General features: G+C 44.5%; 1 protein-coding gene across 2 annotated transcripts in view; it reads left to right on the top strand.

Annotated features, from left to right (window-relative positions):
- The window catches only part of Cnnm1 (cyclin and CBS domain divalent metal cation transport mediator 1), a 58,800-nt gene that overhangs the window by 16,372 nt on the left and 20,384 nt on the right, over nucleotides 1-22,044 (top strand). For both annotated transcript variants that reach the window (XR_007592982.1, XM_050149055.1), the window contains exons 2-6: nucleotides 9,383-9,526; nucleotides 12,218-12,358; nucleotides 13,636-13,805; nucleotides 15,536-15,635; nucleotides 16,100-16,147. Coding sequence is in view for 1 of the 2 variants with exons in the window: in XM_050149055.1 (XP_050005012.1) it covers nucleotides 9,383-9,526; nucleotides 12,218-12,358; nucleotides 13,636-13,805; nucleotides 15,536-15,635; nucleotides 16,100-16,147 (603 nt within the window). In the remaining variant the exon portion in view is untranslated. The remainder of the gene's footprint in view (nucleotides 1-9,382; nucleotides 9,527-12,217; nucleotides 12,359-13,635; nucleotides 13,806-15,535; nucleotides 15,636-16,099; nucleotides 16,148-22,044) is intronic.

Here is a 22,044-nt window from a genome sequence, read left to right as displayed (position 1 = left end):
TCTACAGAGTGAGTGCCAGGCCAGCCAAGGCTACATGGTGAGATCCTGTCTCACAAAAATAAATAAAATAAAAAGAGGAAGGAGGAGAGAGAAAGAGGGAGAAAGAGAGAGAGAGATACAGAGGGAGAGGAGTAGAAGAGAATATTGGCATGGCTGGGAAGATGGCTCAATTGGTAAAGTTCTTGCTACTCAAGCATGAGGACCTGAATTTGAATCTCCACGACCCTTATGAAAAGCAGTGTGTAGCTGTGGCAGAGAGAAGATTCCTGAGGTCGGCCAGCTAGTCTTACTAAATTGGCAAATTCCAGGTTCAGTGAGAGATCTTGTCTCAGAAGAATAAAGTGGACAGGAATAGCAGAAGACACATATTGTGACCTCTGGCCTCCGCATGCATGCATTTACACATACACAGGCACAGCGCACATGGGAGGGGGAGGGGGAACGTGGATTAAAGTAAAACCCACTTTACCGCTCAACTCAGCCTAGAGGTTTTCTATCGATGTCACAGTTGTATGTTCAAGGGACATGTAAAAAAATGCCTCAAATGTAGTAACTAGCATTGGAGTTTCTGACTGAAGGATTACTCTTGCCTCTGGTGTATCATAATGAGATACAGGATGCCCATGCACTTACTGACTTAAAGATGGTTACATTGGCTATTCTTAGAAACAGAAGGGGTTGTTATGCCAGGCCCCATTGCTTTGAACATGGATGGCCAAGGATGTGCAGAGCAGATCCTTCAGCTGAGTATCCTCCTCCACAGCTGCAGCTGGGCATGGCTTTGCTTTTCTGCACATGGTGCCTTGTTAGCAGTCATGGTTCTAAAAGAACACTGCCTGCCCTAGGAATATGGCCACCACGTGAGAGGGGGACTATATAATGAAAGTTGAAAGGGGAGCTAACTTGTTAAAGATTATACATAAAGATGCATGTGTCTTAGTGGGTTTGAAAGAAAACTGGGTCCTATAAAATCATTCCTCACTCACTCCTTAGGAAATTCATGAAGTTCTCAAGATCATCTCGCCCATCCCAAGGCTCTTCTGGAAAGCCTCTTGAGAAACTGGGAAGTTCTATATAATTGTAATTGTCATTGACCTAAAGTGTCTGACAGATATGTGTAGACAGATGTTTCTGTCCTACCCAGTCCTACAGCCATTCAATCCCAAATAAACACACAGAGGCTTACATTAAATATAAATTGTTTGACCTATTGTTCAGGTTTATTGCTAAGAAGCTCTTATGACTTAAATTTACTCATAATTCTTGTCTATGTTTAGCTTCGTGGCTTGGTACTTTTTCTCAGTAAGGCATTCTTAGATTGCTTCCTCTGCATCTAGCTGGTGAATGACACTGTGTCTTTCCTCATCCCAGAATTCTCCTGGTTCCACCTATACTTCCTGCCTAGCTACTGGCCAATCTGCATTTTATTAAATCAATACATGTTGACAGAGGTTTTCTGTCCTGTCCTGTTCCCACAATCATTAAGTCCCAAAGAAATCACACAGAGGTCTATATTAGGTTATAAATTGATTGACCCATTAGCTCAGGCTTCTTATTAACGCTTACAACTTATATTAGCCCATTATTCTTATCTGTGTTGGCCACATGGCCCAGTACCTTTTTCAGCGAGGCAGTCACATCTTGCTTCTCCTGTGGCTGGGGTCATACTGCCAACTAAGCTTTCTTCTTCCTAGAATTCTCTTGTTCTCATTGACCTGCCTCTACTTCCTGTCTGGTTGTCCTGCCTATACTTCCTGCCTGGCTATTGGCCAATCAGCATTTATTTAAAATATAATTGTCAGAATATAAACCATTGTCCTACACCAAATACGAGTGACAAATCTTTACAGTGTACAAGATCATTCTCCCATTTTCCTACAAAGTTAGGGACAAGCTGAAAGGAATGGGCTTGTAGTGGTATGAAGACATTTGAGAGTTCCTGCTAGTCAGGAGAAGAGGTCATATTCTGAGTTCATGGAATCTCATGGGGAAGTAGGCAAATGTAAGCCACTCTTCCAAACACAGCATTGAACCACTGAAGAACAAATAGCCAACATTTGCTGAGAAAAAAAAAATGGACACACTAGGCTATTAGAGCTCCGTCTCTCTAAGTTCTCCCCAGTCTGTGAGTTTTAAGCACTCTTTAGTCATCTCTGAGAACTGATGAGATCTCTGATAACAGAAATGACCCTCCTAAGCCCAGCTCTTCAAATTCTCTCTGCCATCTAGAGCAAGCCCATGTCCCTGTTCATCACTTTCCCCCTCTCCAGAAGAGCATAAATGGTATCTCCTCATGCCTCTAGTCTCCTATGACCTTATTTATGTCCACTTTCAGTCACCACATCCTAGAGCACTAAATGATAAAATGCTGTCAACAACACTCACTGGCACAATTCCCCAGTCCAAACCCCATTGCTCTTTTATTTCGATTCATTCCCCTTCTGAAGCTGCTTCTGCCTCCCACCTTCATGTGATTGTGGCTTTTAGCTTTGCTAACTTCCTGTTCTTTTAACCATGACTTGTTGGAGCTTTTTATTCAGCTAGCTTTTTTCAAAAGAAATTTTCATAGAGATATAATTCACATGTTATAAAATTCATTCCTTTAAGCATATAATTTACATTTTCAGTATACCCACAGAATTATGCAGACATTGCTTCCATCTAACTCTAGAATTTCCTTATACCAGAAAGAAATCCTGAACTCAGAAGCAATTCCATTTTCTTCTTTCCACCATTTCTGGCTGTCACTAATTTAGTTTCTTCCTCTGTAGGTTCGCCTATTGTGGAATTGCACGTGAATGGAGTCATATAGCAAGCAGCCATTTGTGCCTGGCTTCTCAGACTTACCATGTTCTCAAGGCTCATCTGCTTTATAGCATTACTTGATTCTTTTTGTGGCCTAACAATATTCCATCATATAGATTTACCACATTTTATTTGTTTAGAAATGTGTGTTGTTGATTCTTTTGGTCCATCATTAATAATGTTGGCCATACATTTTCATTTGTGTAGGAGTGGAATTGCTGAACCCTGTGGTAATTTATGTTTAGTATTTTGAAGAACTTCCAGAACAGTAAAGCAGTAATAGAGGATCCTCTCCACCCCTTGAGGTTTGTTTTTTCTTATAGCCATCCTAGTAGGTACGTAATGATACTTCATTCCATTTGATTTGAATTTCCTTAATGATTATGATTACGTGTTCAGCATTTTTTACATGTTTATTGATCAGTTATATATCTTCCTTGGAGAAGCACCTATTCAAACCATTTTTAATTTTTAGCTGTAATTTTTAACTGAGTTGTCTTTTCATGAGATTGAATATTTCTTAATATATTCTAGCAATAGGTCATTGTACAATTATGTATATCCAGTGTTTGGCACCTGGACTGTATATGATAAATAGTGGTTTCTATAGTAACCTGTAACTGGAGGTTTCTCTCCTGCTTGCCAGTTCCCGAATAACCACTCTGAGGCTTAATAGTAATAACAAACTGTTTGTCCTATTAACTCAAGTTTACAACTTAACCCATTTCTACTATTCTATATTTTAACCACGAGGCTTGTGTCTTGTTGCCTCACATCTTGCTTCCCCATTGGCTGCTGGAGTTTCCCTGACTTTGCCTTCTTTCTTCCTGTCTCTTTGCTTGGATTTCCCACCTGGTTCTATTCTGCCTGGCTATTGTTCAAATCAGCTTCTTTATTAACCAATTGGTAATAAAACATATTCACAGCATACAGAATGACATTCTACATCAGTAATAATTATAATAATAAGCATTGTCCTAACTGTAAATAAGAACTATTCATAGGGTATCATGGCAGGAATGAGGGGGTGAGTAACTTTTCTGTGTCTACAGACTGACTTCTCATAAGACCACCTACAACACTCCTTCCTGGGCCGAGGAAAAAAGGGGGATGCAAAATAAGGCCAACTTTTGTAAGAGAAGTGTCTTACCTTATGTGTGTTTACCATTGACACAACTGGTTGTCTCCCTATTGTATTAGTTCAAAACAGAGTTTTTATGATTATCAACCCTTCTCCTACCCCTGCCTGTTCATAAGAAAGACTGCTTCCTTCATTTGTTTGTTGATTTCTATGACTGTGAGGTGAAATTTTTACCATTTTATTAGTGCATATTAATTATTCAAAATTAATTGTAACCTTTCCTATATACACATTACATACACAATCATATCCACAACTCCAAAGGGTATCTCAGAGAATGGTTGTAAAATGTTTCTAAATAGTTCACTTAGGTGCTGTGTCTCAGTATCTTGAATAACTTATAAGTAAAGTTTAAAATTCCTTCATGATCCTCAGATTGACCTTATAAGATATAGGACCTTTATTTAAAAAAAAAAGTGTCTCGTTTGGGGTGGGTATGCCTATCTTCCTGGGTATGAATACTACGGTATGCGTGCAGAGGTCAGAGCATAACTTTGGGTGTCTATAGTGTAGAAGTTATTTTTAAAACCATAAACTCTTTTCATTTATTTATTTCCAGCATATGAACCAGCCACATCAACTGTGGAAAGTGTGTCTGTATTGTTTGCATTCTGAGCTCCACGGCACAAAAGACATTCATTTATAGAAAGCAGTTTTTAAGAAGCCGGTTTTCCCAGATTTTCCATGATGCTAGTCATTTTGTTTTGTCATCTGCTAGCACATGTTCGTAGAAAAGTGAGAACAGGTGCCATAAGTTTAAGAAAAAATGTGTTGGAAGGTTTTTTATCTTTAAATTGCACACATTCTAACAATTAGCATAATCTAATTTAAGCTACAGAACAGTCCAGTTGGGGAGGTTACAGCTGTTTCCTAGGGTAATTTTCTGGAGCACTGAGGCAGGCTTGAAATCCTAATTTAAACCTACAGCCTACTATCAGAATTAAAGGCTCTTGGTAACATATGTCATACCAGCTTTGTGTTTTTATTTGAGCTCCAGCCTAGTTCAATTCCTCAAATATCTATTTATAGGTGAAAGAATCTGTTTAAAGATGTGACCCTTTGTCCCGAAGGAGCTCACCCTCTGAGAGAGTTACACTAAGGCAGGACAACACAGCCACTAGCCACAAGGAGCAGGGAGCTGCAGCGGTGCCAACAGCTTCAGAGCCCAAGGCAGCAGGAGATGGGCTCTGATTCAGAATGGGGTCAGGCCGGGATGGCTTCTCCTGAAGCTGTAACCTGAAGGGCCAACAGAGATAGGGTAGGGGAAGGCCACATTGTGAGCTCTTAGGAAGGGTACAGGGCAGAAACTTAGGAAGTGGGATTTGTCTGGAATGCCCAGAGGGCAGACTGCTGATGGTGGTATGTAGCATAGCAGATCAAATACTATGATACTGGGAAGAGTCTCAGTGTACAGGCTTAGGGAGAAGGCAGGGAAATTTTAGAGACCATTCATGGTTGGTAAAAATACTGTCTTTCAAATTTCATTTCCACTTCAAATCCCAAGGAGTGTCTGTGTCTTTAAATTGTGATAGCGGTGTTGTTAAACCCAATTGCCAATTGATGAAATCTGGAATTACCTGGGAGTTGGGCCTCTAGGGCTACCTATGAGGGTTTATCTTGATTGGGTTGGTGGGAGTGGGCAGAGTCACCTGTGGGTGGCACCATTCCCCAGGCTGGGATCCTGAACTGTGCAGAGCGGAAAGTGAGCTAAATGCAGCAGGCATCTTTCTTTGCTTCTTGACCAAGGGTGCACTGGTCCCCAAGGTCCCACTGCTGTTACTTCCCCACCTTGATGAGCTGGGACTCCAACAGTGAGGGGGAATAAACCCCTTTTCCCTTGAGTTGTTTTTGCAAGTGTTTTCTCACTGCAGCAGGAAAATTAAATAGCTAATTATACTTCTGGAGAACTGACTGCCTCATTTTATTCTTAAATAATACTTTTAGCAATAAGCAAGCGAAAGCTGTTGAGGGTCTTTTCCAAGGCCAACTCATCTGAGCCAGTCCCTCAGATTTTCTCCTTAGATATGTCTTGTAACTAAGAAAAAGGAACCACTCGGGTCTACATTTTATAAATAGGAATTGGGTCTGCACTATAAAAGGAGACACACTTGACATGAAGGAGGGCTGTTAGAAATACTTCAGCCAGGCCTAGCAGCAAAGGCTCATAATAATCCCAGTTTTTCAGAAGGCAGGAACATCACAAGTTCAAGACTAGCCTTTATATTTTGTTTTTTCTTTTTTTTAAATTATTTTTTTTTAAATATGGAGTTTGGACCTCCAAAAGATAGCTGAGCCCCTTGTTCACTGCAGCACCATTTAAGTAACCAAGATGTGGAAAGGATAAAGGGTAAGTCAGTAGATAAAGACTCTCTCTCTCTCTCTCTCTCTCTCTCTCTCTCTCTCTCTCTCTCTCTCTCACACACACACACACACACACACACACACACACACAAATGTTTACATTCAAAATAGGCCTCTGAATTGTCTATGAAGATGTCTAGGAAAAATATTTTGCACTGCACTTATGTGCAGTCTTTTCAACATGAGCTAAACTTCTAAGACTAAGTCAACCCCTGCAAAACTTAGGAAGCAGTTACAACACACCCTCCGTTGTTCTCATCCCTAACAAACAAGTCAGAAAAGTTGCAAAATGATAGTCGCTGTGTTTTCAATTCATTTGAGAACTGAAGACATAAAAAAGGGAAAGAAAAATTACCGGGAGGGAGAAGGGGGGCAGAGAAAGAGGGGGAGTAAGGAGATTACATATGAACTGGGTGTGTATAAATCGAGTTTCCTGTCAGCATGCCCTCAGTACTCAATAACACTGTGTTTTCTTTGTATCAGGTATTATAAATAATAAAAAAAGAAAATATATATAACCTTAAAATAATGGGGTTTGGGGATATAGCTCAGCAATAAAGTGCTCACCTAGCACATGTGAACCCCTAGATCCAATTCTATCAGGAGAAAAGGGGGAAAGGGACGGCCTTAGGTTAGGACTGAAGCCAGCTCCTGGGCTGCAGTCCAGCTCTGCCGCTTTTAGACTGTGCAACCCGAGGCCTATCACTAACCCGACTCGTGCCTCAGTTCTGTGCACAGTGAGTGTAACATTGCTCCTCACCTCGGGGCTCTTTTGAGGATTAAATAACTTGGCGGGTGTTGAGTGTTACAGATAATGTCTGGCATGTAGTAAGAGCTCGATAAATGTTAGCAGCTGCTAAGTCGTTAGGCAATAAAAACAAAAACCCCTGCAATGTTAGAATGTTCGTCTCTGTGACAAGTTCCTAGTATTTAACTTAAACAACGAAGGATCTGTTTGGTTCATAGTTTCGTCCTGTCTCTGTGGGGAGGCATGGTGACGGGAGTAAGAGCAGCTCCCATCATGGCGGCCAGGAAGCAGAAAGAGAATGGTTGTGGATGCAGGCTTTCTCCTTCTTCCCTGCTATCCCATCTGGGTTATCTGAGACATGTTGGTGGTGCCACAGGCATTCAGAGCGGATCCTCCTCCTTCTGTTAATCCTTCCTGCAAATGCCTTCATAGATTTACCCAGAAGCGTGCTTAATAACCTCCCAGATGTTTCTCAATCCAGCCAAGTTGATAATCAAGATGACACTCTCATCTGCCTCTGCCGCTTTCCAGTTTACAAAGCCTTTAGACATAGCCACCAGCTGCATGGCCACTTCGTGGGCGCTCGTTATTCTAGTTATATGATTGCTAACAAGACACCCCTGGAAACAGGTAGAAAACAATCCCCATTTTATTATGCTAATAGCATCTATGAACCAGGCCCTAAGAAATGTATAACAGGGATGACTTTGCTCTGCTGTGCCCAGGCCACCACTAGAGAAGACAAGAAAGGCTGGATCAACTGTGCTTGTAGCACCCACTTTCAAGGTGGCTTCTCACACCACGGTGGCCTCAGGGTAGTTAGCAGACTTCTCACAGGGTATCTACAGCAGAGGTTGTTGCCTTTTATCACCCAGCCTCGGGACACCTTTAAGTGTTATTGGGTTCAAGTAGTCACAGCCCATCCCAGGTTTAGGTCCCATGCCCTTCCATAGAGGTAATTGCAGGAATTTGGCAGCCTTGTTTTGGAATCACCACACTTTGCTAGTCCCTGATTCCACGTGAGAGATGGCAACTCAGTGGAAGTTAAATAATTTGCCCAAAAGCAGCAACTAGTGTGACTTAAGCAGGGAAACTGACTTAAGCAGGCAATTTTCCCCCCCACGTTGGTTTTTCTTTTAGGTTATTCAGTCTCCTCCAGCTTTATGCTTATTAATGTATGAAAGTTGAAAGAAAAAAATGTAACCAGTTGTGTATATATTTGACGGCTTTCCTAAAAAGAAACAGATATAGACAGTTTCCAGGAGAAAGGAGAGGTGGGTAGGGGAAAGATAGAGAAGGGGACCAGCAGGTGCAGTGGTGAGGTACACAGAGTTGCTTCTAATGGCTCAGAATACGGTACGGTATCCACACTTGGCAATGATGAACCATGTGTTTCAAAACAGCTAGTATACATGGACCCGATGCAAAGACACAATGCGGCTCAAGGTGGTAGATACATGAATTACCTTGATCTGACCATTATACATTATGTAAATGTCCCCAAATGTCACACTGTACCATATAAGTGTGTCCAACCTATGTACCAATTAAAATTATAAAATATATTCAAGTGCCACATGGTGATGTTATGGCCAGCATTAGACTTTGTAGAATGGTCCTCTCAAAATTGTCATCTAGGGATGTCATAACCATCTTAATTTGCATAAGTACATCTTAGGATTTCTATTGCTATGATGAAACACCATGACCCAAAGCAAGTTGGGGAGGAGAGGGTTTGTTTAGCTAAAGTATCACATTCCATTGTGAGAAGGCAGGCAGGAGCTCAGGACAGGAACCTGGAATCAGGAACTGATGCAGAGGCAATGGAGGGGTGCTGCTTGCTGGCTTGCACAACCTGCTTTGTTATAGAACCCAGGACCACCATCCCAGAGGGGGCACCAATCACAATGGGCTGGTCCCTCCTCCATCAATTGCTAATGAAGAAAATGCCCTACAGGCTTGCCTACAGCCTAGTCTTTCAGAGACATTTTCTCAGTTAAAGTTCCCTTTTCTCTGATGGCTCTAGTTTGTGTCAAGTTGACGGTAAACTAGCTAGCGCAAGCGTACTCTGCAGTAGTCACACGATGAAACTGACTAATAGTTCAGGTCTGAGACTCCGCCCCTATCACTGAGCAATACACAACTCTATTTCTTCTAAGTACCAGGCTTTCCTTTGTAAGAGCGTGCACACAAATTTCCTATTTTCAGGTGATTCTGGGGTAAGTTCAGTTCTGGTATTGGTCGGATATCTTTGCATTGTTTTTCTCACAAACAGAATTCTCTGAAAATGATCCAAATGCTTAACTATGATTTCATTGGTTTTCCAGGAAAGTCTCACCTGGCCATTGTCCAGAGAGTGAACAATGAAGGCGAAGGGGACCCTTTCTATGAGGTGATGGGCATTGTCACCCTGGAGGACATCATAGAAGAGATCATCAAGTCAGAGATCCTGGATGAAACTGACCTCTACAGTAAGTGCCATTGGGGGTCAGCTAACTACCTCTACAGTAAGTGTGTGCCCTTGGGGAATCCCCAGAAGTGCATCAGTTTGATAAACGGTGTGAGAGGGTGTCAAGGCAAGTGTGTGCACCGGTGTGCATCATCTACCTCTACCCAGTCCTAGCATGGCAAGATACCCTGGTTCAGATCATCCTGAGTCATTGAGAACATGCTGGCACAAGGTTATCAGAAGGGAACTTTCCTGAACACAGTCAGAACTGGGAAAAGATAGCCTAGCCTTCAAATGGTAGGAAAAAAAGACTAAGGGAAATACATTGTGCCCAAGAGGAGGCCCAGGGGTTCTCATTTTAGTTCTTTGTCTACATAGAGCCGCCCAGCTCCCCTTGGAATTCCACTCACACTCAACCCACCAGTGAGCAATGAACACCGTCATGGCATTGCCCTTTGCCCAAGCCAAAAACTTAAATGGTCCTTGCTGGATACTGTTCTTGTCCCTCATGCCTTTTAGCAGCCCCACTGAGTTTCCCACTCTCCTTCCTGCCCCCTGGATTATGTCCCTGTGTGACTCCTATTCCTGTTTCTATTTCGAGATCTTCCTCTCCCTACACCCCTCAGGAACAATATGGACTTCTCAGCAGTGACGGGCAGTTTAGACTCAGGAGCCTTATCAAAACTTTGCTTTCCAACAGTACAAGGCCTTGCTTTGTCTATGGAACTGGGGTGTTATCTAAACCCAGGGGAGTCTTTGGCCAGGAAATGTTTCCTCTTCAGAGTTTCGTCTCCTAAGGTAGCCATCCCCTGCCCTTCCCAGGGATAACTCATTCGAGGTCAGCAGCCTCAGTTGGCCAGAGCAGTCTTCCAGAAACTGGTTCCTCACAGCGAAAAGCTTTGCTACCATATGGCAGTGGTACCTTTGGGCCAAGAAAAGATCAAATCTAGAACATGGGCCAGCCCTTAACAAGAATAAGCTGAGTGTCACAGCCCCTCCCCTCAGGGACCTGTACTGAGCTTTTCCAAACAAGGCGGAGCTCAGAAAGGATCTCCCCCATTCCAGGCTCCCTTCTTTTTCCTGCCCATCACTCTTGCTCTAAAATTCCCAGGGATCTCTGAATGTAAAATGATAAGGACCTTTGCACTAAAGTATTAGTAGTTGGTGGCAGGCTGGGGTATGGATTTAAATGTCCCGAATGCTTCAAATACCCACTGTTAAATCAAGGTAATGGAGAGATCATAGGGCTATCTCTACTAGGAAAGGTTAGTGACATGCTGACAGACACATAAGCAAATGTGTCATATCAATCAGAGGACCGCTCGCGGATGAGCGTCGTATCAATCAGAGGGCCGCTCGCGGATGAGAGCACAGAAAATGGGTCCTTAATCTCTGCTTGATGCTCATTTTCTGGATGAGGCTCTTTCTAGAAGAAAGGGCCAGGGGTTCCCATTCCCTGTAAAGAAACTCATAACTTGATTCGTCAAGAGCCATGAAAAGGCAGAGGAGCCCAGAACACTGCTGTTTCTTCTAACATGACTGGGACTTCTTACCCAATCTGGACACCTGGGTTGGAATCTCCCCACCTTCTCCAAAAGAGCAAAAATAGTGTTGAGGCAGAGCCAGGTGCCTGCCAAGTCCCAGAGTCAAAGACAGACCCACGAGAGCCGTGTAGATGGGAGAAAATCCAAAGGCCCGAATGAAGCCAGCTCCAAGCAAAGAGAGCAAGAGCTAGATTCTGGGGTCCTGGTTTCCTGCCGTGAGGACACAGTCTGTTGGTCCCTAGTGTATCTGGTCTACTTGCATCACAAGGTCCTGCAGCCCTGTTGTTTTCCAGGCTGAGAACAGAGACACATCGCTTTCCTCCTCCCCTCAGCACAGATGAGGTAGGTTAGCATTTTTTATTTTTTTTTAATACTCAGGGAAAGCAAAAGAGAAGTGGTCAAAGTAAACACTTTCTCCACTGTGTACACATATGCATGTGCATTTGTACATAAATGTGTGTCTCTACATGTGTATACTATGTAGGCTTTTCCTTCTGAAAAGCAATAAACTACATTGAGGTTCCAGGCTCTGCAGAGTTCTCACCTGAATAACCAGCTTTTAGAAAGTAGATATTTATTCTTACCCTTCCCCTTCTTGTTTCTTGGATTTCCCATGATTCTTTCTCCAGAGGAAAAGCAGAATTATGAGTGGTAACAGTGACATTCCTTGGGAACCTCTCACAGCATGGCTTAAGCCCCACAGGAGAGAGACTGTGTGAGCCCAGCTCTGAAGGATGGAAGATGACAGAGGGAGAGACCCCAAACCCTTAATGCCAAGAATACCAGCAGATCATGTTTGTATGACTTTGTATGAACGCTGCCATGAATAGTTGCCTGTCGAGGTCTTGCAATAACTACATGGGTAGAAAAGCTACTCAATACCACAGCTCTCTTGAATGGATTAAAACAATCACAAATGCTGATGTATAGAAAGTCTGCACAGCCATCAGGAAGGGAACCAGCCTAGATAGGAACCCCCAGGCAGCTCTTCCCCTATTCATCGACCACCTAAGCACAAACAATGCCAAACCATCTGCTGCCTGCCACCTTCTCCTGGGAGAGAGTCCATTGTGCCTCCTACAATTGGCACTGCAGAATGTATAGGGTCCCAAAGAATCTGTGTAAACCTCCAAAGGCCAACAATGATTCTTTCCCCTGTGCCCCTATAGCTGACAATCGGAAAAAGCAGAGGGTTCCTCACCGAGAGAGGAGGCGGCATGACTTCTCTCTGTTCAAGCTCTCGGACTCAGAGATCAGAGTGAAGATCTCGCCACAGCTATTGCTCGCCACGCACCGCTTCATGGCCACAGGTAGACCTGCCCCACCCACTCCCTACCCTAGCACTTCTAGTAGAACCTGGGGTATCACCAGGTACCACATATTTTAATAGCCTCCACCCCCACTCCTGTGTGCCCCTGGCACTGAGAACCACAAGGCTGCCTCCTGTGGTGTGACCTGGTAAGACCCAGGCTCCCATGCTGTGTTGGTGGGAGGAAGTGAGTGTTCTCCTTTCCACCAGAAAAGGGCTAAGGAAACCACTGTGGAACTCCATTTCCTCTGCTTACTGGAGCCTGAGGCTAACCTGCTGGGATCTTGGTGCCCCAGGGCATTTGTCCCAGAAGGAAGAGCATTAGCCTAGCAAGCAACAAGCCTTTCCACCCCCTCCGGGAGTCAGATAGGCCTGTGAACTAGGAGTTCACAAACTTGAAAACTGGGGTTGGAAATCTTGGTACCTTTGGAAAGAAAAGCAGGGGAAGGGTCGAACTCCTTTTTGTGAAGAGGACAGCATTTGCCTTTGAACTCTCTGATTTTATTCGGCCCTAATTAATATGCTGACCTAGAATGATCAATCCATCACTAAGTCCCATTTTTAGCTAATATAATATCTATTTATTGAGGGTATAACGAGTGCTAGCTAGTTCCAGGTGATAAAAGGTGGGCAAATATAAGGTAGAGCCTCCCTACAGTAGAGTTTTCAACATGGAATCTTGTTTTAAATATAAATTTCTTTACATCATAGACCAATTTCCCAAAGCAAAGAAACTTTGTCTGCCTAGCATTATACTGCAAGTATCAATATATCAATATATAACATCTATTAATGGTTAAGTATGATAAATGATATTTTACATTACTGATAGCTTATTATTTAGATAATTACCTGTCTCCATTGATTTGGGATTTCATTTTATCCAGCAGGTGAATGTAAAGCAAATAAACCAGACTCAGTTCTCTGTGTGTCGTCTACTGTAAAATTAAAGACCTTGTTGTGTCCATGGCTTAGTTGCCCAGCTCCAACTCTAAATAAAGACAAGGAGAAAATTCATAGCAAAACTGACATTTCCCAAATGGTGACCTATTTTTCCTGAAATGCTAGTGAGGCCGCAGTCATCCCCAGAAGGCTCCAGGGTACACACTGGGGACTGAAATTCCTCAATCCAAAGAATTTGCAGAACCCTGACCTCCTTAGGGTGCTTGTTCTAGATGAACCCCCAGGTGCTGCACTTGCCTCCTCCCAGCGTTTGCTGTTGGAATGGGGGAGGTGTAGAAGCACTGACATCTACCACCAACCCCTGCTGCCTTCTAGAAGTGGAGCCCTTTAAGTCTCTCTACCTTTCGGAGAAGATCCTGCTCCGGCTACTGAAGCATCCCAACGTGATCCAGGAGCTGAAGTTTGATGAGAGAAATAAGAAAGCCCCAGAACATTACCTCTACCAGCGCAGCCGCCCTGTGGACTATTTTGTGTTGCTTTTACAGGTGGGTGCAAGGTCAGGGAACTTCCAAAGATCTGCAGGGTAAAGGGGAATGACCGTGGCTGTCCCCTCTCAATGCAAGCTGCCTAGGGAGTGGTACCAATGAGGTAGGTACCCTGCATTACACACAGGAAGGCCACGGGCATGAAAGAGTGGTATCTTGGGAGTCATAGTTTCTTTGGTGGTCTTTCATCTGAGCACTCAGGTATGTTTGTGAGTCAGTGAGGGGTGTGTATATTCAGTACGGCTTTCTGCTTCTGAACAGAAAGAGCCCTGTGGAATTCTGATATTTCCAGGGATCTGCTTGGGTATCCCCTGCTGCCTTCTGGAATGCAGATGATTCTTGTTAAAACCTCTCTTCAGTCGGCCTGAATCTCAGCTTCTCTGGTGTCCATGCTGGTCCTCGCTCTGCCTCCTGGAGCACGTGGAGCACATTCATTCACTGTGCTTCACTCTTTGTGGTCCCCTGAAACATCTCTCTCTGAAGAGGGTCAGGAAGGGAGGCAATGACTGCATGAAAGAAATCACCCTTCCCCGGGACATTCATAAAAATACTCGCTGCCCTGGATATCTGATCAGGCCTATCTTAAGTAGGTATCAAAGCTGGGCATGGTTTCACAGGCCTGTAATTCCAGCACTCAAGAAGCAGAGGCAGGAGGATAGCTCTGGGTTTTAGGAAAGTTTGATCTACATACTGGGTTTGGGTTATGCAGAACCACTTGGCAAGAGCACAGCTGTGCCCTGTCTTGGTCCCCACCGTAAGCCCTGCCACTGGCTCCATGTCTCTTCCCAGTAGTGATGGGTTTAAGATCTCAGTGAAGATCTCATTAAGTTAGAAATAGCCTGTTTGTTACAGTCCACTTCAGTCTGTCCTTCCAGAATCGCGGTTTGTGTGATATCATTCCAAATAACCTCAATAAGGTGATTGTTCTTCCCCAAAATGTGGGGCCACCTTCTTCACTGTGAGAAATGGAGATGGATCCTGTTCTAGTGTGTGTGTGTGTGTGTGTGTTGTTTATATAACAATATATCTTATTATAATGCAAGGACACATGCAAGCCTTCTTATGTTTAACAAAAAATTTTCAGATAGAACGCTGAAGGGAACAAAACGTGGAAGAAAGGTAGGCAGGCTCAGGAATTAGAAAGATTTGCCTTGAAAATGTCATCATTTCCAATTGCTAACAAACCTTGGCCAAGCCAATTAACCTCTCTGAGCCTGAATCAATGCATCTGTCAAAGAGACATAAAAACATTACGTATTCTGTGAAGCCGCGGGGCTGACAGAGAGCATCCACACGGTGCACACAACAGTATCAAATGCGTGGATGTGGCTGTACACTCTCCTACTGATTGTCACTGTCGCCAACGATGAGTTCAACAAGATCAGATTCTGTCTCATCCAGGCTTGGAAATGGTCTCATCGGGACCAAGTCAGTGAAGCTGTTCACAGGGCTCCGGCTTAGCTGGTGCTTTAGACCTGTGTTCCAGAAAGACCGTGTGTCCGGAAAGCGTGGTTGTTAGTGCCCAGGTGCTTGCTACCCCAGGATTGACAGCAGCGAGTTCGCGGCAAAGGGCTTCTCAGGCGGGAGGTCCTGTCCTGTAAATCAGGGGGATGAATGCTGCCCTGTGAGAATGGGGGTCCTCTTGTCACACACAGATAAGCACATGGGGTGTGAGCGGAAACGAACCCTGGACGTGCCCCTCACAGCCTCCGCACACTTTCTTTCTCCAGGGTAAAGTGGAGGTGGAGGTTGGCAAGGAAGGCCTTCGCTTTGAGAACGGAGCCTTTACCTACTACGGCGTTCCTGCCATCATGACCTCGGCTTGCTCAGGTATTCCAGTCCCCAAGCCTGAGTTTATCAGGGTTTATCAGAGTTTATTACTGCTTCAGTGAGGATCACCAAGAAAAATCTAGGCTCAAGCGTTGGCTCTTCTGACTCCTGTTAAAGACCCTCCGAATAAGCTGTTTAACTTCCTTGAATCTGGTTTCCTTCATGCCAGATGAACATAAAAATAACTTTCTAGTCAGGTTTTGTTTAGTTTTTTAAATAAGAGGAAGAAAATTGAGTTGGGAGAGGAAAATGCAATCACATAGCAAGTGCTGGGGTGGAGAATGTATTCTTCAGTATGAAAAGACAAGTGGTTTCACTTTTTACCCCTCTCCCCTACCCCCATGTTTGATTGCCTGATTTCCGCAGGGTTAATTGGTCCTGGGGTGGAGTGGAAGTGGAGATTCCCATAAGAAGTTATGTTTTCTGAATTACTTCTGAACCCCACTGCATCCTTCTGTCCTTAGATAATGACGTGCTGAAGGTTGGAAGTCTGGCCGGATCCTCTGTCTTTCGTATGTATCTCTCAAACCCCTTCCTGGTCTTCCCCATCATGGCCCTGCCTCAGCCCACTTTGGGACCCTGAGCCAAGCATTTTGAACATGGGCAGGGCTAACACAAGTGCTGGCAGCCTCTTTGCAATACTCTGCCAGGAACAGGGCCTCCCACCAGGTACCCACAGAGCATTGAGGCTTAAGTGGTGTGTGGCTGGAATGTGAGCTGTGGCTTCTCTGTTCACACCCAAGTGATAAATGGAAGTAGAGGAGGGTAGGTGTGTGCTGTGGTTGCCGGCACCATGAGTTGCCACCTGCTAGGAAATGCAAGCAGCTGATCTGTGTGCTCTGGTATGGCCCAGTCTTCCCTTCCCTGCAGTGATCATTAATCCCTGGCCTTTACCTGGAGTGCTGGGATTTTGTCCGTAATGTTTGTCCTCAGGGAACGTGACTGTGGCATTCCGAGTTGTAAACTAAGGCTGGTGCAATCTGCTACTTAGCTACTGCTTTTTCCTTGCTTGCAACCTCTCTGGTTGGGGAGGAGGTGGCTGCCAGCTGGCCCTGCATGCTGCCTGGGGGTAGGGGCTGGCACAGGGCTGATGGCTGGCTTGATCTGTCCTTCTGTGCTGTACCTTCTTGCTGTTTTCTGTGCAGAGTTGGTGTGTTTGTGGGTAGAAGGCATGGCTTCTATTGTGATATAAATGTGATCCAGCAAGAATTTTCTCTAAATTTCCTTTAAATTCATTGGTTAAATTTTGCACTGTGGTGGCCACTTTAATATCAAATGGGATATTTCCTTTCATCATAAAAGAGATTTCCAATAGTGTCATATATTGAAATTTATCAGAGGACTTTGGAGTTTGATATCCCAAGAACAGAACAAGGTAGATGTCACTTCAGAATGAAAAACAGGGCTAGGCATATAGAGCAGTGGTCAAGTAGTTGTCTAGCATGGGCAATGCCCTGAGTTCAAATCCCAGCACCACAAAAACAGGTAAATAAAAAAGTTTATTAATTAAGATTTTAATAAGAAGAGGTAGAGAAGCAATTTGTTCCATATCACCCAGCCAGCTGGTGACTTACCTAGACAGGACTACTCCTGTGTCCTGACTAGTTCTCACAGCACAATGGATATAGTTTAGATCCATGTTTCGCAATGCAATAGCTGTATGGAAATGATAGAATAGCTTACCGTGTCATTTTAATTCCTAGCCCACCAGATGGCTGAAATGAAGTCTTAAGTATTTGTTCTCCCTGGGGACATAGAACTTGTATGAGATCTGTTTAAAAAAAAAAAAAAGGAAGGAAGGAAGGAAGGAAGGAAGACAGACAGACAGACAGACAGACAGACATAGAAGGGAGGGATAAAAAAAAGAAAGATAGAGGGAGGGAAGGAGGGAGGGAGGGAAGGAGAGAGGAAGAAAAGGAGGAAGGAAGGAAGGAAGGAAGGAAGGAAGGAAGGAAGGAAGGAAGGAAGGAAGGAAGGAAAAACTGATGTAGTATGGTATTTATGTCAGCCAATGACTGTCAAGCACAGTTGATAAAAAGAGATACCAGGGCTCAGTATAGAGAGGTGAACAGATGAGAGACAGCTCCCAGGACCAGGACAGGAGGTGCCCATGTGACACAGTAGAGGCTACTCTAGCACCCTAAGATGCCACCTGGAAATGCTGACTCTGTTCCAGTTCTTCAAAAAGAGCCCTGAGAAAATCAAGAGAGAGCTTCATAAGTCTCCCCGCCCCTCTCCCCTCCCCTACTTCATATGACTTTTCTTTCAAAGAGGGCCAGCAGGACAGCTCAGCCGGGACAGACACCTGCCACTGAGTCTGGTGGCTGAGTTTGGTCCCCAGAGCCCTCATTGAAAAATCCCTGACTTTTGCCCACATGTTGTGGCACACCACCCACCCACATACACACAAATAAATGCCAATAAATGTAAAAACAATTTTGAGTAAGAAGGTGTTATCTGGCCTCCTCTGAGTCTAGTTCTGTCAAGAACCCTTCACTTTATCAGTGAAAAAAGAGTAAGCTTGCAATAGTTGCCTTTTTAATGCATATTTTATTTTATTTTTTATTCTTATTATCATTTTTGGTTTTTCAAGACAGAGTTTCTCTGTGTAACAGCCCTAGCTGTCCTGGAAGTCACTTAGTAGACTTGAACTCACAGAGATCCACCTGCCTCTGCCTCCTGAGTGCTGGGATTAAAGGCATGTGCCACCACCACTCGGCTATTTTATTAATTTTTTAAGTCAATGTACAAAATAATGGGCTTTATCACGGCATCTTCATGTACATGAGTCATTATATTTTGTATTCAATTAACTAATTAAAGGGAAGCATTAAATTCTCTTTCCTTTCCCATGCTTCTGAGCCTTATACATATTTATTCAAGAAAGATAAATATCATTGGCTAGTAGGGGAAAGAGCTGCTGTCCATCCTCCATCGAGTTCTTCCTCCTGAGTGAAGTACAGACTAACTGCAAAGTTCACCCATGCCCCATGGTTGATCCCTAAGTTGGTGCTGAAGTCAAGGCTCAGGGGCACCCAGCTCCACTTTTTACTGACCAAGAACATCAGGGAGGAAACTCCTGCAGGACTTTGACCCTACAAGACCCTTACTCAGCCTTACTCAGTCATTGAGGTGGAAGTGAGCTGATGCATTTGTAGGGACACCTGTGACCTGTGCCTCAGAGTTGAACTTGAAGTTACAAAGAATTCTCCCAGGTGTTTCTGAGTGGAGCAGAGGGAGCCCAATCCACACTCTGCCCACCACCACCCCTCCTTTATGTAGCCTGACTAGCCTAGAACTTTCTATGGAGATCAAAACTCACAAAGATCTGTGTGCCTCTGTCTCCTGAATGCTGGAATTAAAGGCATGTCGTCGGGCTAGGCTCACACTCGATTCCTTGCCTTGATGTTGGTTGCCAGGAACCCCAGGAACCCATGGTGAGGGAGCCCGGTTTTCTAGAGGAGCCTCACAAGTGCTCAGGTAGAACAGGAGCACACAGAGGTAGGCAGTGGGGAGAACAGGCCTGCTTAGCCTGTTAGTTAATTTAGAAAGAACTGGAGAATGGGACTCTCTCATTCCAGTGTGTCTCAGAACAGAGGCCTGTCCAGACACTCGTTAACATCCTGTGACGGAACTAATGGTTATCAGATAGGTTAAACAACAAGCAAACAAAAATCCCCTCCTCTTGGCCTGCATGGATAGGTAATTTCAGATCAAATCTGTGGTATAGAAGAGAAAGCTGCAGAAGCCGCCTGTTTCAGTGTGCCTGCAGATCAGCTTCACTTGGGTCCTGGGAAGGGATTCTGAGAACGGCCAGCTAAGACAGACAGACAGACATCCCGTGTAGAGCAGTGCATCAGGATTAATATGAGTGAAGAACTGGAGCCCTGTACAGTCTGCTCCACCGAGGCCCGAGTGATGGCTGTCACCATTTCTGACTCTGGGGAAAGAGAGAAGGGAGGAGAAGAGAGAAGAAGAGAGAGAGGTGCTTCGGAATGCTTGTGATTTCTAGGAAGTAACTGTGATCCGATCCATAAAGCTGACTCACAGTTGAACTACTAGAATCCTGCTCAGCCTTTGCCCGCAGCCTCTAGCCATGCCCGGGTCCTCACCAGCACTGTGCCATATAATATAGCGTCACCCGGTAGCCCCGGCGGGATCTAGCCTCCTAGCGGATGCCCTCCAGGAGCATGCACCTGGCTTCCTGACCTCTGAATGTCTGCCCAAGGGCTCTCCTGTATGAGCAGGCTACGTGAGACAACTGGGAGAGTGGAGGGCAGGGGACGGTGCTGGGCTCTGGCAGATTTGCTGGAGGTGGGCACTCAGAGAAAAAGCTGCTTGTGTGTTCCCTCCAAGGGCACTGGCTTGCCAGTCACTGGCATCTGTGAGTCCCACTGAGATTTTCGCATCCTTTCAGGGGACCTTCAGTTCATTTTATTTTGTCTCTCTGGAGGGTGACTTCGTAAACACACAATTCCTGTGCTTTCTGAAGCAAGGTTTCCTTTTTGCCAAGAAATGTGATATTGGGAAGAACCAGGGACAGACTGTCTCACCCATTTTGCTCTTTGTCTCTCTTCTTTTGTGTTTATCTTCCCCTTTGCTACTCACATGTCCTTGGCCCCCCCCCCCCGACTCTTTAGTGCCCGTCTCTGTGTCTCGTACCTTCGCCTTCAGCAGAGGGGACTCTCTGGCAGGCTCCCCAGGTAAACATGCATGAGTATCTTGGGTCTCTGTAGATCCAGTGGGGTTAGCAGGAGGCATCTGATCTCCCTCCCTGTCCTACATGAGAGCTGGGCTCTGCCCACAGGCACTCCAATGACTAAGGCATAGCACATCACACAGATAACACTCATTTGCATAGCAGACTGGTCCAGCAGTATCAGTTAGGAATTTTCCTGCCAGGATATATTTGTGTATGTGCACGGAATAATGGTTGCGGTGTGGACTAGTGTGAGTTCTTCCACATAATTTGACTCTGCAGAATGGAGGGATAAAAAGTACAGAAGGAGAAACGTAGGAGGAAATGATGGAACGCTGTCCTACATCCCTACCACCTCTTTTTCTACCACGTAGTTAGCTAAGCTGCTAGCCCATCCCCCTCTTCCTAGCAAACTACTGAGGGATAGCTGCATTTCCTGTGGTTCTGCTCGTGCAAAGGTGTTGTGAGTGGAGGGGGGCTTCCCCTACACAAAGGCTACTGTATGTAAAAATGCCCGCGTAGCTTTTGTTACATTTAACTCCTCGTGTTAATGAAATACAGTTTGATGGTTTTCTTTTTCATCAAGTGAAGCCTAACAGAGTGCTCAGTAATCCAGTGGCTGAGTTGGGTACAGTAAATCTGGATGATTAAATAGCTGTGTTTCTGTCGTTTGTATCTCTAGAGTTGGTCTCTTAGTACCATGGAGTAAGAACCAGAGCAGGAATGTATTAGCTACAATTTCCTGCGGCTAAAAAGTCCAGTTTCCTGTGGTTTCTTCTTCTGTGGCTCCCTATCCACACCCACCATATACTCCATGATCCAAAACCCAGTTATGTCTGGTCAGTTGACCTTCTGCATTGGAAAGACCATACCCTGAGACCTCAGACTCCATATTTACAACTTCAAACATAGTTATTTTAACTTCTTTCCCAAATCGCATTTTCCCATCCAAAACCATCTGGTTCCCATGTTTATCTGTTCAAGACAAGTTAACCACCTTCTCAAATTTCACCCAAGTTTTCCCTCTCTGTTGATGGTAATTTTCCACTAAGAAATGAAGTTCTTCTTTTGTGAGAGTTCATGCCTTCCCAACAGTTACAGGCTAGAACAGTCAATGGGAGACGCCAATCTGGTATCCACACCAGCTACGTGGTCTAACCCTACATGCCAGCAAAATTAGAAATGACCACATCATGGACCTTCAAATCTTGGAGAATGCCAAGAGTGCATTGTGAATGTGCTACAGAAACGGTGGGGGGGGGTGCATATTTTTACGAGATTTTAAATCAGAAGAATCAAAGCAGGCATATATTTTTCTTTTTAATTAACCCTCAACTAGACAGACAACCCAGTAAGGTATAATTTCCCAGTGTAAAGGATAGTGGGTAGTTCACCAATATTTATTATGAGAAACTTCGTGTAACCCAAAGTCAGAGAATAAACAGTCTTGATCTCTGTGTAGCCCTTCTCCCACCAGAAGCAGAACTTCTCCTGCACATCTGGCTGATGTGTGCCCCAGAGAGCTCTTTCAACCTTCTCCCCATTCTCCATGACTATGGATGCTCAATCCAACAGGAAACCACCAGTAAATGAGTTGAGAACGAGGCTATCCTTTTCCCAGTCTTGGTTCAGCTCTGCAGGGAGGACCAGTCCTAGATGCGGCACGAGAAAGCAAGTAGCCAACATCTTCGCCTTTTGCACTTTCCTCCA

This window comes from Alexandromys fortis, unplaced genomic scaffold (genome assembly GCF_014885135.2).
Source record: "Alexandromys fortis isolate MF-2015 unplaced genomic scaffold, M_Fortis_MF-2015_v1.1 scaffold_16, whole genome shotgun sequence".
Classification (NCBI taxonomy): domain Eukaryota; kingdom Metazoa; phylum Chordata; class Mammalia; order Rodentia; family Cricetidae; genus Alexandromys; species Alexandromys fortis.
Note: the sequence above shows the minus strand (reverse complement) of the source record. Positions and strands in the feature narration are given on the sequence as shown.